The sequence below is a fragment of the Numida meleagris genome, chromosome 4 (genome assembly GCF_002078875.1).
Source record: "Numida meleagris isolate 19003 breed g44 Domestic line chromosome 4, NumMel1.0, whole genome shotgun sequence".
Classification (NCBI taxonomy): domain Eukaryota; kingdom Metazoa; phylum Chordata; class Aves; order Galliformes; family Numididae; genus Numida; species Numida meleagris.
In genome coordinates this window covers 23,905,912-23,923,941 of record NC_034412.1, presented here as the reverse complement: position 1 = coordinate 23,923,941, position 18,030 = coordinate 23,905,912, and the positions used below count along the sequence as shown (strand labels likewise).

At 41.1% G+C, this 18,030-nt stretch overlaps 1 protein-coding gene across 3 annotated transcripts in view; it reads right to left on the bottom strand.

Annotated features, from left to right (window-relative positions):
- The window catches only part of PPP2R3A (protein phosphatase 2 regulatory subunit B''alpha), a 50,993-nt gene that overhangs the window by 5,843 nt on the left and 27,120 nt on the right, over positions 1 to 18,030 (bottom strand). For 2 of the 3 annotated variants that reach the window (XM_021394532.1, XM_021394533.1), the window contains 9 exons: positions 15,806 to 15,908; positions 14,078 to 14,152; positions 8,945 to 9,031; positions 6,506 to 6,662; positions 4,459 to 4,507; positions 3,758 to 3,847; positions 2,269 to 2,444; positions 1,602 to 1,720; positions 76 to 182 (listed from right to left, as the gene is read on the bottom strand). In XM_021394532.1, coding sequence (XP_021250207.1) covers positions 76 to 182; positions 1,602 to 1,720; positions 2,269 to 2,444; positions 3,758 to 3,847; positions 4,459 to 4,507; positions 6,506 to 6,662; positions 8,945 to 9,031; positions 14,078 to 14,152; positions 15,806 to 15,908 — 963 coding nt within the window. Of the gene's footprint in view, positions 1 to 75; positions 183 to 1,601; positions 1,721 to 2,268; positions 2,445 to 3,757; positions 3,848 to 4,458; positions 4,508 to 6,505; positions 6,663 to 8,944; positions 9,032 to 11,657; positions 11,904 to 12,082; positions 12,159 to 12,240; positions 12,513 to 14,077; positions 14,153 to 15,805; positions 15,909 to 18,030 lie in introns of those variants that run through there. The other variant, XR_002437958.1, reaches the window with a different exon arrangement.

Sequence of the window (18,030 nt, the reverse complement as noted above, 5' to 3'; positions counted from 1 at the left end):
CTCTCATGCTGAGAGTCCAGACCTCAGCCGGAGCCAGGGAGCGTGTCTCCAGGGCAGTGCAATGCCTCTGCTTACCCTTCTTGGAGCTGTTCATTCCCGGACTCCTCGGCCACAAGAATCTCGTACTCTTCAGCAGCATACCTGTCCCAGTCAGAAGGTTCAGGGCCATCATTTTCGAAATCCTAAAGAGAGCAGACAGTCAAGCACACCATGTCTGTACCTCTTTACAACTATGTTCACAATAGGTCTCATGTCCTGTAACTCTGTGCACACACGAACAACCAGTTCTAGGAATAGTCAGCAACAGTATCAAAAGAGGTAGTCAAAAAATGTGTTAATTGAAAGACGCACGATTACCTTAAACTAACATCTGTGCATAACTAATTATGAAACACACAGTCTACATATAGACTATGAAACTCAGTGTGTGACCTGACCTGCCAACAAATCAATCCCCCTTCTCTTCAGAAATGCTGAGTAACTCGCAACCCTGCCCATGGCAGGGGGTTGGAACTGGATGACCTTTAAGGTCCATTCCAACACAAGTCATTCTACAATAACTGCGTATTTTCTTTGCTCTAGTTCAGAAAGCCCTGCATCTTCACAGTTTGCAATTGGTTAAAGGTCTTAATTTTAAATCCTTAATTAATTGTTAATTATGCTTGATCTTAACACTTTGCTAAGTGGGGGAAAGTTTGAAAGGTTACAAAATAACATCTCTATAAACAGTTGGCTCTCTGCCATTTAGTAAATAAGAGGAAGGAAGACAGGAGCAGGCAGGTGGGGCCAAGGAGTATAATTTAGGACGATCCTTAAAAAATAAAAACAAAAACAAATAAACTAAAACATTAAATAGGATGGTTCTGGATTTGGATATACTTAAGCTTTGAAACATGGAAGTGCAAAGTTCCTAGTACAGGTTATGCAGGAACCAGCTGGGAAGGAACCAGAGCTGATTTTGGCATCCCCCACCACTTTGTACTGTACTTTTGATTGTACAAAAGCCTTCGGGGAGATAGTTTTTAAGCTATAGTCACATCTGCTTTTAGTGAATATGCAAGTGGAACCAGAGGTGAGGGACTTCACGCCAACAACTGGCAAAGCTCAGGTCTCAGAACACCCTGCAGCTAGTGTAACAACAAGAAATTATAGAAGTGACAACCTTTCATACATTTCTGGCTGGGGAGAGAGGATGGTGAATGCCACCAGGCACAATCTGATGGATCACTGGCAACTCAGCTGGCGTAGGTCATTCTCTCTAGAATCACACACTGCACCACCAGTGCTGGTGTAGTAGGATCAGCTAAGGTAATCACATCATAGAATAGTGGAATGGTTTGGGCTGGAAGGTATGCAGGGCATCTCCCAGCTTCTGGTCAAATCAGGGTCTGTTACGAGGTCCGATCAGGGGGTTCAAGGTCATGTCCTGAACACCTCCAAGGACAGAAGGTTCACAAACTATTTAGGCAACCTGTCCCAGTGTTTGACTGCCCTAATTGTGAAAAAGGATTCTTTATATTCAGTTGGATTTACCTTTATCCACTTTAATTCCAAAGATGAGTTTGAGAAGGCCTGTATTTAGAAATAAAAATGATTTATACCTTTTGCACTGCAAAGGGATCTCTCTGTTCATTGTCCAGGTATTTCTCTAAATTGAAGAACGTGTTATAGAATACATGAGCCATTCTGCATCTCTTCAAGTCTCGCAGGGTTACTCGTCCTGCAGAAAAAAAAAAAAAAAGAGAGAGAGAAAAAAAACCACACGCATGATACTGTGCTATTAAGTTTTTCCTTAGTGAGAAACTGAACCTGTTCTGGTCAGTTTTAAGGTTGTTGCACCACAATATTGCAAAATCTCTTCTCAACCCTGTCAAGAATTTTAACATTATTGAGTAAATTGGTGTGTATTAGTTCTAAACTTCACGTACATCTGGAGGTAATATAGAGGTCTTTCATATTTATGTGAAATGTGAAAGAATGTGAAGGGGGATGGTAGTTTCACATCTAGGCTGTCAGTATGTTCCACAGCTGGACTATACAAGACTTGCTGCTCCAGTGCCAGCAAGTTCATTTACAAGGTCTTTTAAGTTTTTCTTTACATATAAGGTTATGGTGCAACAGCCACAATGTTACTGTTACTTTGTACAGTAATTCCAGTCCTGTGATTCTAACACAAGACTCTACCTACAAATGGGTTATAGGGTAACATTACTTTCTCAATCCACCATAGATCAAAGAGCATGGAAGCTCCCACTGAACAGAACTTACCTTCTCTCTCTGGCTTAACAAGATCGAGCATCTGACACAGCAAGTCCTGAAATGGCAGTGGTTCTATGCCCATCACTTCCATCCGTTCACACTGCTCCTCATAGAAGTATTCCAGTTCATACATGGAGAGCACCCCATCCCCATCCAGGTCCATGCACCGAAACCAGTACTCAATGCTAGAAAAAGAGACAGGATTAGTGAAAGCATAGCGACTGCATTAGAGAATCTATACAGCAGAGATTGCAGCAATGCACAGTCTCCTTCCCCAGTTCTCTAATGCTCCTGTTTGCCCAAAGGCTGGTATAAATCTAGGGACAAAAATGCCTTTTCGGAAGGATTAGGGCACAGGCCAATGCTCATGAGTGCCACCTGTTAGTTCTCTTTTAGGTGACGTGTGAGCATAACCACCCTCCTGACCTGTTTCACCAGGTAGCTGTAAGCAAGTGCCCACTGTGCTGCAGGTCAATTGTCTCACATAGGCAATGGTGTCCCTTCCCCATTCAGCAGCAGAAGCTAGCCAGATACAATCAACTCTGAACCCAGGACATCAGCTATCCGTGAATGACCCATACTCCATTAAATAAAAGGCAGTGTTTTAAGGAAGCCGCACTCTACATCCTACCTTCACCTCTAGATAGTCCAACCATGGATTTGAGTTCTTTTCCTCATCTTTACTCATAAAATTCCTTGCCCTAATAATCACATGCAGATCTAGTTCTAATCTGCACACGAGTCTCCCACTGGCTGCACAAACCAGACAGGTGGGTAGGTTTCACTAAGTGACAGTTTCTCTACAAACCCTTCTCACGAACTTGCTACACGCATGAAGGGAACATGCCTTCCTGCTGCAAACATCTCATGAGTTTGCCCTTGAGCCAGGTATAGGCCAGGAAAGTGACTGCAACCCCTGCTATTGCTACCACGGAAGTGCATCCCAGCCCTCACAGCACGACTGAGCTATTGGCTCACATGGCCACAAAGCTGCAGCCATGTGAGCTGAACTCTGCCCACTACACAGGGACTCGGTGCTGACAGATGGTATCTACAGCTGCCTCTGTATAAAGGGCCAGGGACTGCCCTTGCAAGAAGCCTTCATCCGGTCTGCAGTCAATGAGATCAAGACCTGCAGGGAACTATAATGGAGACAAAAGGTGAAAACAAACAAATTCTGTTTTTCTTGCAGCTCACTACTGCTCTCCAAGCAGTTCCTCACAGAGGTAAATTAGCAGTAACCTCATGAGCATGCGGAAACCAAAGTGACTGACAGCTACCCAAGACACTTAACATTAAAAGAAAACTCTGATTCTAAGCAGTTTCTCCTCAAGAAAGGAACACTATTTCACCAAGTATTGACAGTAAGTTGTCTTCTTCCTAATAATCATGGAAATTCAAGCTGCTGTCTGTTTGGGAAAGTGATAGGTCACAGAAGTGTCTAAAATCTTATGTGCTCATCTTAATACTTTTACTATGACACAGAAATCAGTCAAACCTTGTAGCATTCCTTTTGTCTTCCTCTGAAATCAGCAGCCACACAAAATCAGCATAACTCATGCGGCCTTCCTTCTGAACTTCATTTCCTCTGGAAAACATATCAAGAAAAAAACAGGCTTCTTAATACTCAGAATGTTATCAACACAATTTTTAAAAAGCCCCAAATCACTTGTAAGAGAAACTGGAAACATGATTGCCCACTTAGCCTGTACTCCCCGCACTTTCTAGCAACAGTCCTTCTGCCCTTCCTCCCAAGCACAGTGTTTGCTGCCTTGCCATCACCGCAAAGCTGAGGCTCACCTGCCAAGTATCCTCCCACAGCAGGTGCTGGGCTGTGTTATTTTTCCAAGGCTTTGCACCAACGCTCTCCAGCTATCCCTGTGCCACTGCTGGGCAAAAATACAGTGTCTGTATGCTCCCACTGGCTATGCCCAGTTCTAAAATATTATATTCTACTATATTGTTATATTATATTCTACTATGTGTTCTACAAAGATGTCTTTAAGCAATCATCTTACTGGACTTTTTTTATTTGCTTTCTAAAGATACCCAGAAGTCCCACTCAATTTTCAGGCAGCTTCATCTGAAGCATCATGTTGAAAACCATACTGATCAGGGGGAATTTCTGAGAGTATTTTGAATTTCTAATCAGCCTGACAGAAATTCACTTCCATTCCCAGGCAGCATGCTATTCCTCACCTCACCACAGCACCGCTGAATATTCGCTCAATAATCCTGCTTGATAAAGCTGGAAACAAAGAAAACAGATAAAATGAAGCAACAGGTCACAGGAATAACGACATTCAGTTGTTTAAAGTGAACTCACACAAAGTCATTTTCCATTGCTAAAACAAAGCTCAACATACACTGCCTGTCTAGATGCTTCACTGGTCTCTGTTTAGCAGCACTTAGTTAAAAACAAAGATATATCTGCTTTTATATCCTACCAGACACTGTTACTTTCTCACAAATACAGCAACCATGTGTAATCTGGATTCTTCTTACCCCTAGTTTGCTGCAGTAGGACTAATGGAAGGAGACTACTTCAATGTGTATTGCAAAGGAAGTTGAGCTATCGAGCAAAAATCACATATCAAATCCATACCAAAACATTTCTAAGCAATGGACAAAGTGTTGCAATCCCCTGCTTCAGGGAAGGACAATGAAAAACAAGCATTATTTCAAGCCAGTAGAAGGGCTCTGCTGGCCAGGAAATGTGTGGGGCTGGTCACTACAGCAAACACACACCAACCAAGCAACAAGTACTAGTCTTGAGCAGGACTTCTACACTAATCTCACGCTCCAGACTGCTGACACACTTCCTTTAGACCTGCTGCTGCACCACTAAACTGAAAACATCTCCCCTTCAGCCTGCCCACAGCACCCCTTCTCTCTTCAGCTCCCCAGCACTCAGTGCTCTCAAGCTTCCTGTGTAACAGGTAGTCCCCTCCCACAAGGGACCAAGTCACCCATATAATCCACCTGAAGTCAGGCACTCCTCATCCTCAGCCCATCCAGGCCTCTGAGCAACCTCATGACCTGCTGTGACTGCCATACTCATCCAGAACCCCCGTGGCCTTCCTAAAAACACTTCTACCCCAAAGACATGGGCCACCACAACACACATACATCTACAGCGTTGTCATTCTCACACTCCCTTCCTTCTTCCTCACTTCAGCCCACTAGGATCTTGGCCCCTCCTACAGAATGTTGTGTCCCCTCCGGATCTCCAGCAATTCCTGACAATTTGTCATATCTCCAGACCCCTGTAGCTCTATGCATCAGAACACCTTTCACCTCTCCTAGCACCTTCAAATCACATGTTATGTCCAAACATCCCATTTCTCCAAGCATGATTCTCTATCCCAGAACTACTTTCCTAACAAGTATGGCAAAGATACAGAAGAGTTCAAGACAGCTTTACCTTCAAAGTTAAAACATTCTGGTCAATAGCTCAAGCTCTTATCCAAGACACTAATTAATGAGTCCTAACTGTAAGTGCATGGGCATATCATGCTCCAGGAACACAGATAATCTTAAACACAGCCCATCTGACTGGGTGCCTCCATCCAGCCCAGCAAACAAACCACACAGAACAGCTCACATATAGAGCGACTATTTTCCAGCATGCTTTCTCAGCCTTCAGCAACTTGCAGAGCAAGGACTTCCTGAGCCAGAGGAATTGCTTTTGGATTATTCATCCCTTTGTGGATTTTTATTCCATTAATTTATCCATGGCACTCGAACCCTTGAAAACTTTTAGGATCTGCTTAACTTGTGGCAAAGCATTACAGAATGAACTCAAAAGATAATCCCCAGACTGCACTTGCAAACCAAAAAATTCATCAACCTTTGCTGGACTCTGAAACTTCTCTCACACAACAAGATTGCACTTTGGCAATCTTTAAAGTTCATAGAGGCTTGTCCCTCTTGTATGTACTTCAACTACCTGCAAAATCCTCAGCAAAAAAAAGAGCTAGTTTGAAGGCATTATTAGCTTGTCCTGGCAGCAATCCATGTATGAATAGAAGCTACTCATGAGGAAAACAGCATCTGCTGCATTTCTCTGTGTCTAAGCCCCTAAAGTAGGTCTGTAAATCAGCATTTGTTTATGAGATGGATGGCTCAATTTAAATTTTTTTTTAGGTGTCAAATTAACTAAATTAAAGCTAGGCTTTAGTTTTTATTGGGAGCATTCTATTTTCAGCAACCACTTTACTCCCACCATAGCTAGCAGGCAGCATACCTTGATCACTGTACCTAGCCAGATCCTTCTGGCTGATGTAAAGGTCATGGTCAGTGTCCAGCTCCCAGAATTTACAGTATATAACATAGAAGTGCTCATAGGAGAAATAATCTGTGATTTGATTTATGTCATCCTCTTCTTCCAAGAGAGCAAGAGTCTGAAACAGTACAAATAAAGAGGCAAGTTAAACCTAGACAAAGAGGCAGTTTAACAGCACAAGTCCTCCAACCTCTATAGAAGCTGGGCAAACACAGCTCTGAAAGCTAATCCAAAATGTAGCCCTTCCTCACTGTAGGAGATTTTGCTCTTGCATTTGATATTTAACAGGCAGTTATAAAGCATCTGGCTTGAACATCTTTGTTAGCATATGTGTACAATACTTTTGCCAATCCTGTGAGCAATTCCTGTTAATTTTCAACAGTAGTAAAAAGTCATGCAGAGGAGCAAGACAACTGCTGTCTCAGCTGGGATCCATTATTTGTGAGCCATCTCTGACCTGCACCAGAGGCTCCTAGAGCCATTTACCATAGCAAATCCACAGGAACTGAGATGTATCTTGACACCGCACACATTCTTGCTTGGCTCCTGAAGCATAAGATCAAGTCTTACTCCAGACTCATCCCTGGTCTGGGGAAGGAGCGATCCCAGGCAAATTAAACCAATCACATAGATTTTCCTGGGCTGCTGCTGACAGGAATCAGTCTAGTTTAACTGGGAGGCTCGGGCAGATTTTCAGTCACGATTTCTGTTACCATATCCCATTAAAAACGTTTAGTGTCAACAACATTATTTCATTTCCACTTTATGCCCACCCCTGTCCTTTCCTCCCATGGCAGAGAGTGTCACCTTTATCCCCATCTGCCTTTTCCTGAATGCTGTGGCCAAAGGACAGCAGATAGCCTAATGAATCAAACCAAATGAGCTACAGGTCTTCTCCTCCTCTGCCCTCACAGACGCTCAGAAGGGAGGAGGTGAAACACAGTCCAAGAGCTGTCCCAGGGAGTTGTGTCCTTAAGGCCTAGCGGCACTTCTACTAAGAAGCACAAAAATAAAAGCACTGATAATTTACTGCTCTCTTTCTGTCATCTCCATATCCTAGAAAGCCAACTGGGCCAGCACAAAACTCTCATATCCTATTAACCACCAGATTCAGTAAAATTTCAGACAGGGACAACAGGGCAGCATTGCCAGACCTACCAAACTATTCTGATTTTCTGACATTTAAGTTTAAAATGTCTGAGCAACCACTCACTAGCTTCTTCAAATTCTTCTTAGGTCTCTCCATGCCTTTGCAGACAATAAACACATGAGGAAGTTTTTCAAGAATGTTTTTTTTTTTAAATAGCTCATGTCAAAATATGCCATTTACACACGCAGCAAAGAGCTGCCCAAGCAAGTCATGGTCCCCAAGCTGAACTTCCCTGCTTCAGGTGAAAAACAGAGTAGCTATACAAGGAGAAAGAAGTGAATACATTAAGGGAGAAAAGTGAGTGAACACAGATGTAGTATAAGTTGGAAGGATTTGTTAATAGCAGAGGGTAGGGACAAGGCTTGGTCTGGCATGAGACAATTCAAGGGAGCACTGTTTATCAGTTGATGTGATGAGTGGGGCAGAAGAGTCTGAAAGGAGGAGCATGTATTCATGCTTGAGGCTTTCGAGAAAATACATTACATCTGGACAATGGGATGCAGCAGGGAAATCTCACTGTATTAATTGACTTATCACCTTGACCTTTCAGCCTAAAGGCTTCTGGATTTTTAGGCTGGGATGGAATCAAACAGCCTTAGACAGTCTTAATCTGGCACTTTTTTGAGTAAAATATACAATGAACAGAGATCTTTATCGCACAACAACCACTCAACATTCCGTCCTCTAATATATCACAGGAATTGTAATGAGTGCTAAGCTTCACTCATTGACTTTCTAGAGAAGTTTACTGCACAATTAGAAATCATTACAAACTACGTGGTGCATCCTGAGGTGCTTTGTCTTGCAACTGCATGGTGCAATGTGCCTGACCAGCTGGCAGAGGACTGACTGCCAACCGAGTCAAGAAATCGGCTGTGCTACTCATTGTGTATCATAGTCAATCCACCAGCTATTCTTGGCTGCTCAGTGAGACACTTAACATAGGTGCACTGCTCTCTCTTGCTTCCCTCTCACTTCAGCTAGACCAGGAGCTAAGAGCCAATCTGCCAGATGTTGCCTCAGAGTGGGTAAACACCCTTTTGCATGTACCCCTCCAACTTCGATCTGCTGCACTCTTGGCTGCTCTGGCCCTTGGTTTTCTCTCATCTTGACTCTGAAACAGCTTCACCAGATCTGGCCCTATCCTGGCACTGAGTATTTGGTCTGCCTTACTACAATCTCACTGAATAGTACACAGGAATAAAGGAATCCATACATTCTATATCCTGTTCGGGTAGAAACCAACATACTTGCAAGAAGTTGCTTTTCCTCAGCTCTGTTAGGGTGATCTTCCCAGACCAGGACCGATTGACTGTGTAGAATATTCTTTGTATAACCTGCAAGACAAACAGCCTTCTTTAAAACAACTCCTTGAAACTGTCAGTTAGGGAACTGAAATGGAGTAACTTTACTGGGATTATTCACTCATCCCAAGGAGACTTCTTACTGAAAACTTTGTTGTTGTTGTTTATAATATCATCCTTAATTCACTATCGAGTCTCAAAGTAACATTTGTTTCTGAAACAGTATAATCCATTTCCACTCTGCAACTATTTTCACAGCTCTTAATTAATCTTTGAGCAAGTAGATTTATTATTTATGTCGAATAATGCATTCAAAGTGCTGACAAATCACTCTGAACGTTTTTCAGGCTTCAGGCACTGCAGCTTGCAAGGACCTCAGCTGATAGTTTTGACCTTCTGAAGTCCTGATTTTTTTTTTTCGGATGAGAAAATAGGACATGCAAATGAAATCCACAAGTGTTGGCTGACCTATTGTGTCTGTAACAATGCCTCATCTTCTTGGTGGCTCCGCTAAAAATAATCAATAGAGATTATCTGTCTGCATTTGTCTTAGGGATGTGTTTACTTCATTCATCTCCTTTGCTGATCTGCTTCTCATGAAAGGGAATAAAAAGCACAGTGGGGAAAGCACACACTTCTGAGAATTCATGAGGAACAGTACGCAGTAGGAGAATGAGCACTCACAAACACCTAAATAAGCAGGCTGAACTATTTGTTCCTAGTCCACTCCTTTTTACTACATCAAGTATTGCAGGGCAGTGAAAATACAAGTGTGTGATCAAGTGCATGCAAGAATAAACTTGACAACATGAACAAGAATAAATATCACTAACATGACATCTTCAACATGACTAATTAGAAATGCAATTAATGACTATCAGCACTGAAGCCTACAGAATATGATTCTTGTAAATCAAATCTAATACAAATAAACCTTTGATGTCTCTGACATGTTGACATATTAGCCTAGGATTTTGGTAAATCTTAATAGAACACGCTACTCCAACATAAAAGCTAACTTTACAAAACATGGATATTGTAAGGATACAGATAAGACTGGGATGGGTCACTCTGAGCCTAAATGGTAGCTTAAAGTGGGCAAGCACCATTTAAGGACCATGCTTTGACTCAGTCACACAAGAGCAGGCTCTTAGTCCAGAACAGATTTGGAAACAAGTATGAGATCATTGCTAACAGTCTGCTTTGGATACAAAGAGCAGTCAGACAATAAACGTTGATGAGTCCAGATAGTTTTGGGAGCAACAAGAATGATTTGAGGACTCAAAATCTACCCCAAAAAGAGAGGAGTCAACTTAGCTTAACATGATATCTATTGGTGATTATCCTAGTCCTTAGAAGCTTACAGGGGCACATGCAGGACAGCAGGACTTTTTGACTCTCAAAGCAGATATCTAGTGAGTTTTGTTGTCTTTTTTTTTTTTTTTAAATAAACACTACCAGTTATTAACTACTGGGACAACTTGCAGAGACTCACTGAGGGCTCTTCATCACTCCGTACATCAATCAAGGACTTTTTTTTTTTAATTGTGTTAGTTCAGTCCAAAAGAAAATTCATCCTAACTACAGCAATCACTGAGCAATGCTCTGCGGTCTGTGTAATGCCAGAGGTCAGCCTAGGTAATCACAATGGTCTTTTCTGGTCTTAAACAGCTCAAAGCTGTGTCTTCCTTCTTGAAAGCTGCTGGCAACCATTGCCATTCTGGACTATTTTTGAACTTTGTTTGGCCTTTGCTTCCAGGTTACCAACCAGTTCGGAGCCTCACACATGATCCATTACCACACCTGTCAACTCCAGCAATTTGCAAAGATACAGCCTTTTCAGAACATTCCAAGGATACAAACATAAAAACCTCAAGATAGAGAAAGAACTCCTAACTAGCAATCTTCTTCTTTTCCTCTGCCTGCTAGGTAAGAGAAGACAACAAAATATCCTCCTTAGTGACTCTAAAACTGTTCCTCTGTCAGATCACATTGATAAAGACGTACCCCCTGCTCTCATCTCACTAGCTGTAAAAAATAAGGCATACAGAGGAAAGACGGAATTTCTTTTCACATCCCCTTCACTGTATCCAGTCACTCAGTGCAGACTTTATTATTCAAATAGTGGTACAGTTTCAGTGAGTAGTAAACTCTGAGTATATATACACATACACACAAAAAGTGTCACCACTTCTCTTTTCGAGGTTACAAAGACAAAGCTGTCAAAAAAGCACTTGGGAAATATCCTACGACACAGCTGAGATGATTGGCAGCATTCAAACAACAGCCAGTGTCTACTGTAACAGCAAATTAATTCCTGTGCCCTCCCTGCATTATGTTTCTCAGTTAGAGCACCTGCTGCATGATCACACCTGCAGTGTAAGCTTAGAAACCAAGTAAGTAACTGGCCTCAGGCCCAAGCTGCTACAAGCGCTTGTACTCAGCAGCTACAACCTTGTAAGCTGTGACTCTGGCTCCCTTCTTCCTGGCATGGAAGTCTGTTTATTCTGAATTCAGTACACGAGCCTTTGGAAGGGGGAAGCTCCTTCCTTTTTTGCCCAATACCATCATGTAATCCACCTCCAGGTCCAAAACCACTGATGCATTAGTTCCAGATCTTTTCCCAATATCTCCATAAAAGAAGAAAAACAATACAATCTCTGGAAAAAAAAACTTTATTAAATTCTGTAGGCCATCTTCACTTTCCACATTCACATGGGTAATATTGTATAAGCTGAACACTTTTCAACAAGCAGTAAGTTTTGCTAATTGTTTTTAGTTGACTCAGCTTTTTAACAACAGCATGCAGTGCTAACACTGAGCTTTCTTTGCACACTCTGGAAGAAGTAATGTTAAATGTCTCATGATATTCTGCACCATCTTCATCAGTTTCAGGAGTCTGCCTCTGTTGAAAGAAACAAGTAGTTTAGTATACTTTAGAAACAAATAGTCTGGCAATAGAACAGCTCAAATACACTGATGCAGATTACAATAAAGGCTACTGTATCCAAAAGGCACCTTTAAAAGGTGCAGAAAGAAGTAAAAAAATAATGAAACGTGCAAACACATCCATTGTTAACTTACTCTCCAGGTGATTTCAACCAAATGATGCTGTATTCAGTAATGAACACGAAAGCCAGCGTCTCTTTATGGCCCTAATCTGTAATACAAAAACAAAATATAACTCTTGCTCTTGCAGCAGATACACTACTGTCACTATAAATAAGTACAAGGCACTCTACCTTGAAGGGATTCAAAGTGTCCACGCAGTCTCAAAATCCAAGGACAAAGCTGTTTCCTTCATTACCTCCTGGTGGAAATACTCAATTTCATGACAATAAAAATAGAAGTGCCAAACTATTGGTGAATGGAGATGCGAGAAATAGGAATTCCTGCTGTCAGAGAGGAGAGGCACTGCTGCAGCGGGCCACACACTGCCACTCCATGTGGGAGCAACCTGACCTGATGGACTGTGTGTCTTCTTAGGTCTTGGACTCTGCTCCTGCTCAGTGATCTAGCCAAGGCCAAACACACAGAGCTCAGAAAGAATCTGTCTGTCAGAAGAGACACCCAGAACAGAGTCATCCTGCAAGCATGAGAAGTCTATGAAGGACATCACAGCTTTGTAAGATCTGCTGCCACACACTGCTCACTTCAAACATCAGCACCATCATTTCCTGGGTGCCAGAGAGCAAGCTTCGGAAGCCACCATTGTCAAGAGTGTGTCTATGTATAGGGGTGTCTAAAGGTGCTCAGGCTGAAGTAGGAAAGCACAGTGGAGATGAGCAGAATCAAGAAGCACTGAGAAGTTTCATGTACACATGAAGGATCCAGTTCTGTGCCCAAATTTATGATTGTCATACAGGACATAGCTCATCCAAGTACAAGAGAAGTTGTAAGAAAAAAAGAAAGGAAGGAAAAGATGTTACTCTTTTCAGCAGTAGCCTAGATTTCAGTTATCTTGAAGCACAGCTATGTCTCAGATCAGAACACACACAGCACCTAGTGAGGTCCAGAAATCGCAGCAGTTCACACATTCATGAGCCTTCCTAATCGCCTGGACATTTGTTATACCTACTCTGACCAGGTACCATGCTTAACATATCTGTTGTCTCATTCCACAGGGACTGAAGGTGCAGATAGTACACTGACATTCACCATCACAGCCAAGAATATCTAGACATTTGAAATTGTTTCTAGTTATACAGATTCACAAAACACTGGTGTGATGGTTCAGGATATGCCCAAAGCAGCAGTGTCCCTCTGCCATCTGCTCCTCACAGGAAAGGGATAAGTCTGTCCCTGCCAGTAATCTCCCAGCTGCCAATATGTGGTGCAGCTGACCCCCACAGAGAGCCTGTCAAGCCAATAGGAAAAGCTCTAAACCCAGCTGAGATGAAACTCTCTCCAGGCTCTTCTTTATCTGAGTTTGCCATCCTTGCAGAGATAAAACATTCTACCTTTATATCTTTTATCCATATTCACACCCAACACAACACAGGCTTAAAAAAAAAAAAGTACAAACTTTTTCAGGTAAAGCACAAGTCTAACTTCTGACTGCAGAGTTAGAACAAAGCTACAGATCTACAAGCAGTAGTCATAAAAATTCAGTGATTCAGAAAGACTAGAGATGCGTTCTGGCAAGTGAGATGCAGCAGAGTCAGACAATGGTGGAATGGACACCTTATACCATGGAACAATCAGACTCTCCATGCCTTAATGACAGAAATCTTCAAACATAAGGCCTCCCAGGCCACAGCAGCCCAGCAGTATTTGGGGTAACTTAGTAGCTCTCAAACACCAAAGAAGGATCACTCTTATTTTCCTCCAACATAATTAAAGGCCAAAATTGTTTTAAAGATTTGTTTAAGACCAGAAAGAATCACTAATACCCTTGTGAATGAGCTCTTATACATAGACTGATATTTTGTTCTAAGTAATTCTGAATGTAACTTCTTGCTAGCAATATAAACAAAAACTATGTATTTTTGAAATAAGTGGATGACCTGGGAAGAGTGACAAATAACAAAAGGAGGACTGGTACAGCAGTGTGACAGGAGATTAAACAAGCCAGCCTACCGTTGTAATATACCGGGAATGGAATTCTGGAGCATCCTTCAGGAACGTCAGACCAGGGTGCGTTTCTACCACGTCCTGCAAGAGAAGACCAATTAACATGGAACAGATTTTCTACTTCTTTTATTTAATGCTCAGATGTTACTTAGTTTACAAACCAATACTTTCGCTTATGTTTTTTCAGCATTAACAATAGAACTGAAATTATATATTTTAATCTATGAAGTGAACCTTCTAGAAGTATAAGTAGAATACATTTTCTGGGCAATACGCACCTGTTGGGCCATACTGATTTACTTAAGGACAGAAAAACAAAGGGAGAGAGTTAGTGAGTGGATGAAAACTCATTTTTATTGAAGGAGACAAAAAAATAGTTAGTTGACCATGCAACCATCTCTTCTCCAAAAACATTTTTTTCCATTCATTGAAGACATTGATATTTGTTAGAGCTAAGTGTCAGAAATGAACATTTTTTGAAAGGCTGAGAAAGTTGCCTTTCACATCCTCCACAACAATGAAAGTTCTTGTGAACCTCAGAAAGCAAACAGACATTATCAGTGCTTTCCCAAAATTGAACTGAACTATGCACGGAGTTTCACAAGATCAGCTTTTTGCAAGTCAAACACTCATTCATGATGCCAAACCTACCAAAAAAAATGCATGACCAGACATATAAAGAAACTGCTTAGATCTTGAATGAATCAGCTCAGATCCTGTGTATCAGAATGTCTGTGTAACTTCTACATGTCTGACTCCTCTATTCTTTAAGAGGTGTTTAAAATTCATTTTTCACACTATGATGTGGCAAAGGGACAGAGCTGATACAGTGCCCTTAGGGGCATAATACGTCAAGGTTTTGGCCAATCTAACCTGATTAGGCATATGGCAGTGTCAAATGGTGTAATACCGCTAGTATCTGGTTGAATGACAAACAAGGTTGTACATGCCTTTGGATGAACTAGTAGCTAAAAAATATAGCTGCTATCAGTCAGGAAAGGCAGTATGCCCAGAGGAGAAAAGGTGAAAAAGAACATGAGAAAATTTACCCATTGCAGTCCCAGGTAAGCTTGTTTGAGACATACAAACATCGAGCACAGAAAAAAAAACTTCCCTAGCAAAGCATCTCTACTGAGGTTTTGCACAGAGGGCAATAAAGTGTGTTAAAACTAAAGACATTATGGAATAGCTTGGAAAAAAAAATTATCAACAGGCGACCAGAGAAGCAGATGGACCCGATTTACAGAGAAACTGTAGAAGAGCTAAATCTATCCAGAGCCTGACTACACAGCCACAATACTTTGCTTTCATGCTTGCTTTGCTAAAAATATCACATCTGAATTGAAGGGAAAGAAATAAATGAAATAGGATGCATAAGACTTTGGCCTGAATACTAAGACGAAATGGAAGTGCGATGCAGATATTTTACCTGAATATCAGAAAAAAAGCAGCAGTGGAACTTTGGTACTAACAGGTACAGAGGCGCACATAGGCCAGTTGGAACTGCAAGGTTTTTTTTTATTTTTTGCACAGATTTCCATGGGATATTTTATCTGATATAGTCTGGCTAGACAAATTCAATTATATTTGCTCTCTAAAGTAACCCACCCAAATGCTGTTCAACCAAAGATCGGCATGTTTTTGGTAAACATTTAAAGACACGAGAATAGAACAGTTAAAAAACAAACATTTCTCCCTCTCCCCATCACTTCACTGCTGAGCAGCTGCAGGTACCTGAAGCAGCGGGATGAAGTCCTCCTGCTCAAGGTAGCCACAGCTAGGCTTCGCTACAAGGTAAGCAAATCTGGATGCGTCATCATGGCAGTTACGTAAAATTCTGTGAGAGAGATGAAATGTTACTCCAACTACTTTGCATCTCACAGGACAATCACAAATCACAGCTAGATGATCAAGTGCCTTATCATGTTATGCAATACATCTACAATATGCATTATGCAAAGCTGACCTCAATACTAGCACCAATCATCTTCAGTATCTTTTGGCAGCACCAAGGTACTTCTGCTCAGTGGAGATTTTTCATGTTAACATTCCTGTGGTAGCAAGATATTTCTTTCTGAAGACTCCTATTTTGATTCAACAGCATCTTAGCAAGATACCTGACTTTTCAAAATGCTGCACGCTCACTGATGTCTTTTGAAGTCAACAGGACCAACCTAATGGGATGCCATAACAGATGTGCTTCCTAATTCAGTCTTTCACTACATTTCAATGTTTGAAGATACTGTCAAACTGCAATGACTAAGTCTCAAACCAGAAAAATCACTCTCCAAAAGGGAAACGAGCATCTCTTGTTAATTATGGCATGGCTGGCTGCTGTACACAGGAAGTTATGGAGATGAACTTAATGAAAGAACTAGTAGGGCTGAGTACTTAGAGAGGCATGCAAATGCTGAAACAGCGCTGAAATGCCTCTGTTCTTCCTGGAGATATCGCACTAACTGGCTTGCCACTAATACTGGTCTTATTACTCTTTATCAAAAACAGATGTTACAAAAAAAAAGGCAGGGGGCACATTTTAAGTCTGTCAGGGAAAACAAAAAAGGGAATAGTGGTTGACAGTCAATTCTGTTGCTTCACATTCACGTCATGCTGTCAATTAACAAACATTTCTGAATCAGCTGCAGAAAATAGGTGCTTTTTTATTTTTAAATCACACAAAATGATGAGTCCCAAAGCCATGTTTTAACAACAAACTAAAAGCTCCAGTTTTGAGAAGTATTGTATACACTGCAATTCCTATTAACTTCACGTGAGACTGGCATGCACACAGCATTTTGAAAAGTCAGACTGCTTACTAAGATGCTTAAAAAAATATACTTAAGTGATTACACATTCCTGCTTCGAAATTAAGGTTGCGTTTGTACAACAAAGTGCAACTTTACAAAGAACACTACCTTTATTTCCAGAAGTAGTTGTTACAACCATCAGGAGGGAAGACAAACTAAAAAATATCTTCAGAGAGAAATCAAAGTGAAGAAAACATTTTTAAAATGACTTGGAAGCAGTGTGGATTAAAGGAATACAGAAAAGGAGCACGACCACATTCTGCAATAATCTGAAGGATGTGCAAAACAGTGGGAGCAAAAATATGTGGTATCATCCATCAGGGATTAATTAGGATTAGTTGGAGAAACTTCAGGAAGGGAAAAAAAAAAATCACCCCGTCAAGAAAAGCTTACTGATCACAGTCATCCTTAACATCTATGTAACTTTGCCAGTGTAACTTGGCTGTTTTGACAATATTATCATAAGAAATACTTTGAAAATTCAGGATTAAAAACTATTTCAAGAATCTAAACGGTGACCATTATGCCAAAAAGTAGAAATATCTCTGGACAGGAGGTGGAGATACTGTTCAGGTGTTTCACAAAGACTGAATTGCCGTGGAGAGAAAAGATTATGCAAGAGAACAGTTCTGTTCCATCTAGCACCTCTAACTCCAAGCACAATACATGCAAGAGCTTTCAATTTCAAAAAGAAGTTTTGACAGTGGTATGTGGAAACAATTGCCAAAACCCACACAATTATTATAAAGTGTGTGTGAGGAAGGCAACAATTATCAAAGCTGAGCTTGGCCTACTTGTATGATGCCTTTTTATTTCACGTTCCTTCTCCCTGCCCTGTAAGAGTCTTCCTCTCCCTATTCCCAAATGGCACTCACTCAGTGCGCCAGTGCATCAACATGGCCTCAGATAAATATATCCAACAATCATTAACATTTATCAGCTATCTTACAATAGCTGACATTTCTTGGGAGTGTGTTAATGTATTCTATAAGTCAACCAAAACAGCATGTTTAATCATCTATACAATTAATGTTAATTTTGATGTTGTACATAGCATAGCATCAGTGTGCAGGAATTTATAGGAAAGGAAAATAAGAGATTTTTAAGCTATTTATTTTTTTCTAAAAAGGGACAAGGGTTTCAAAAGTATGG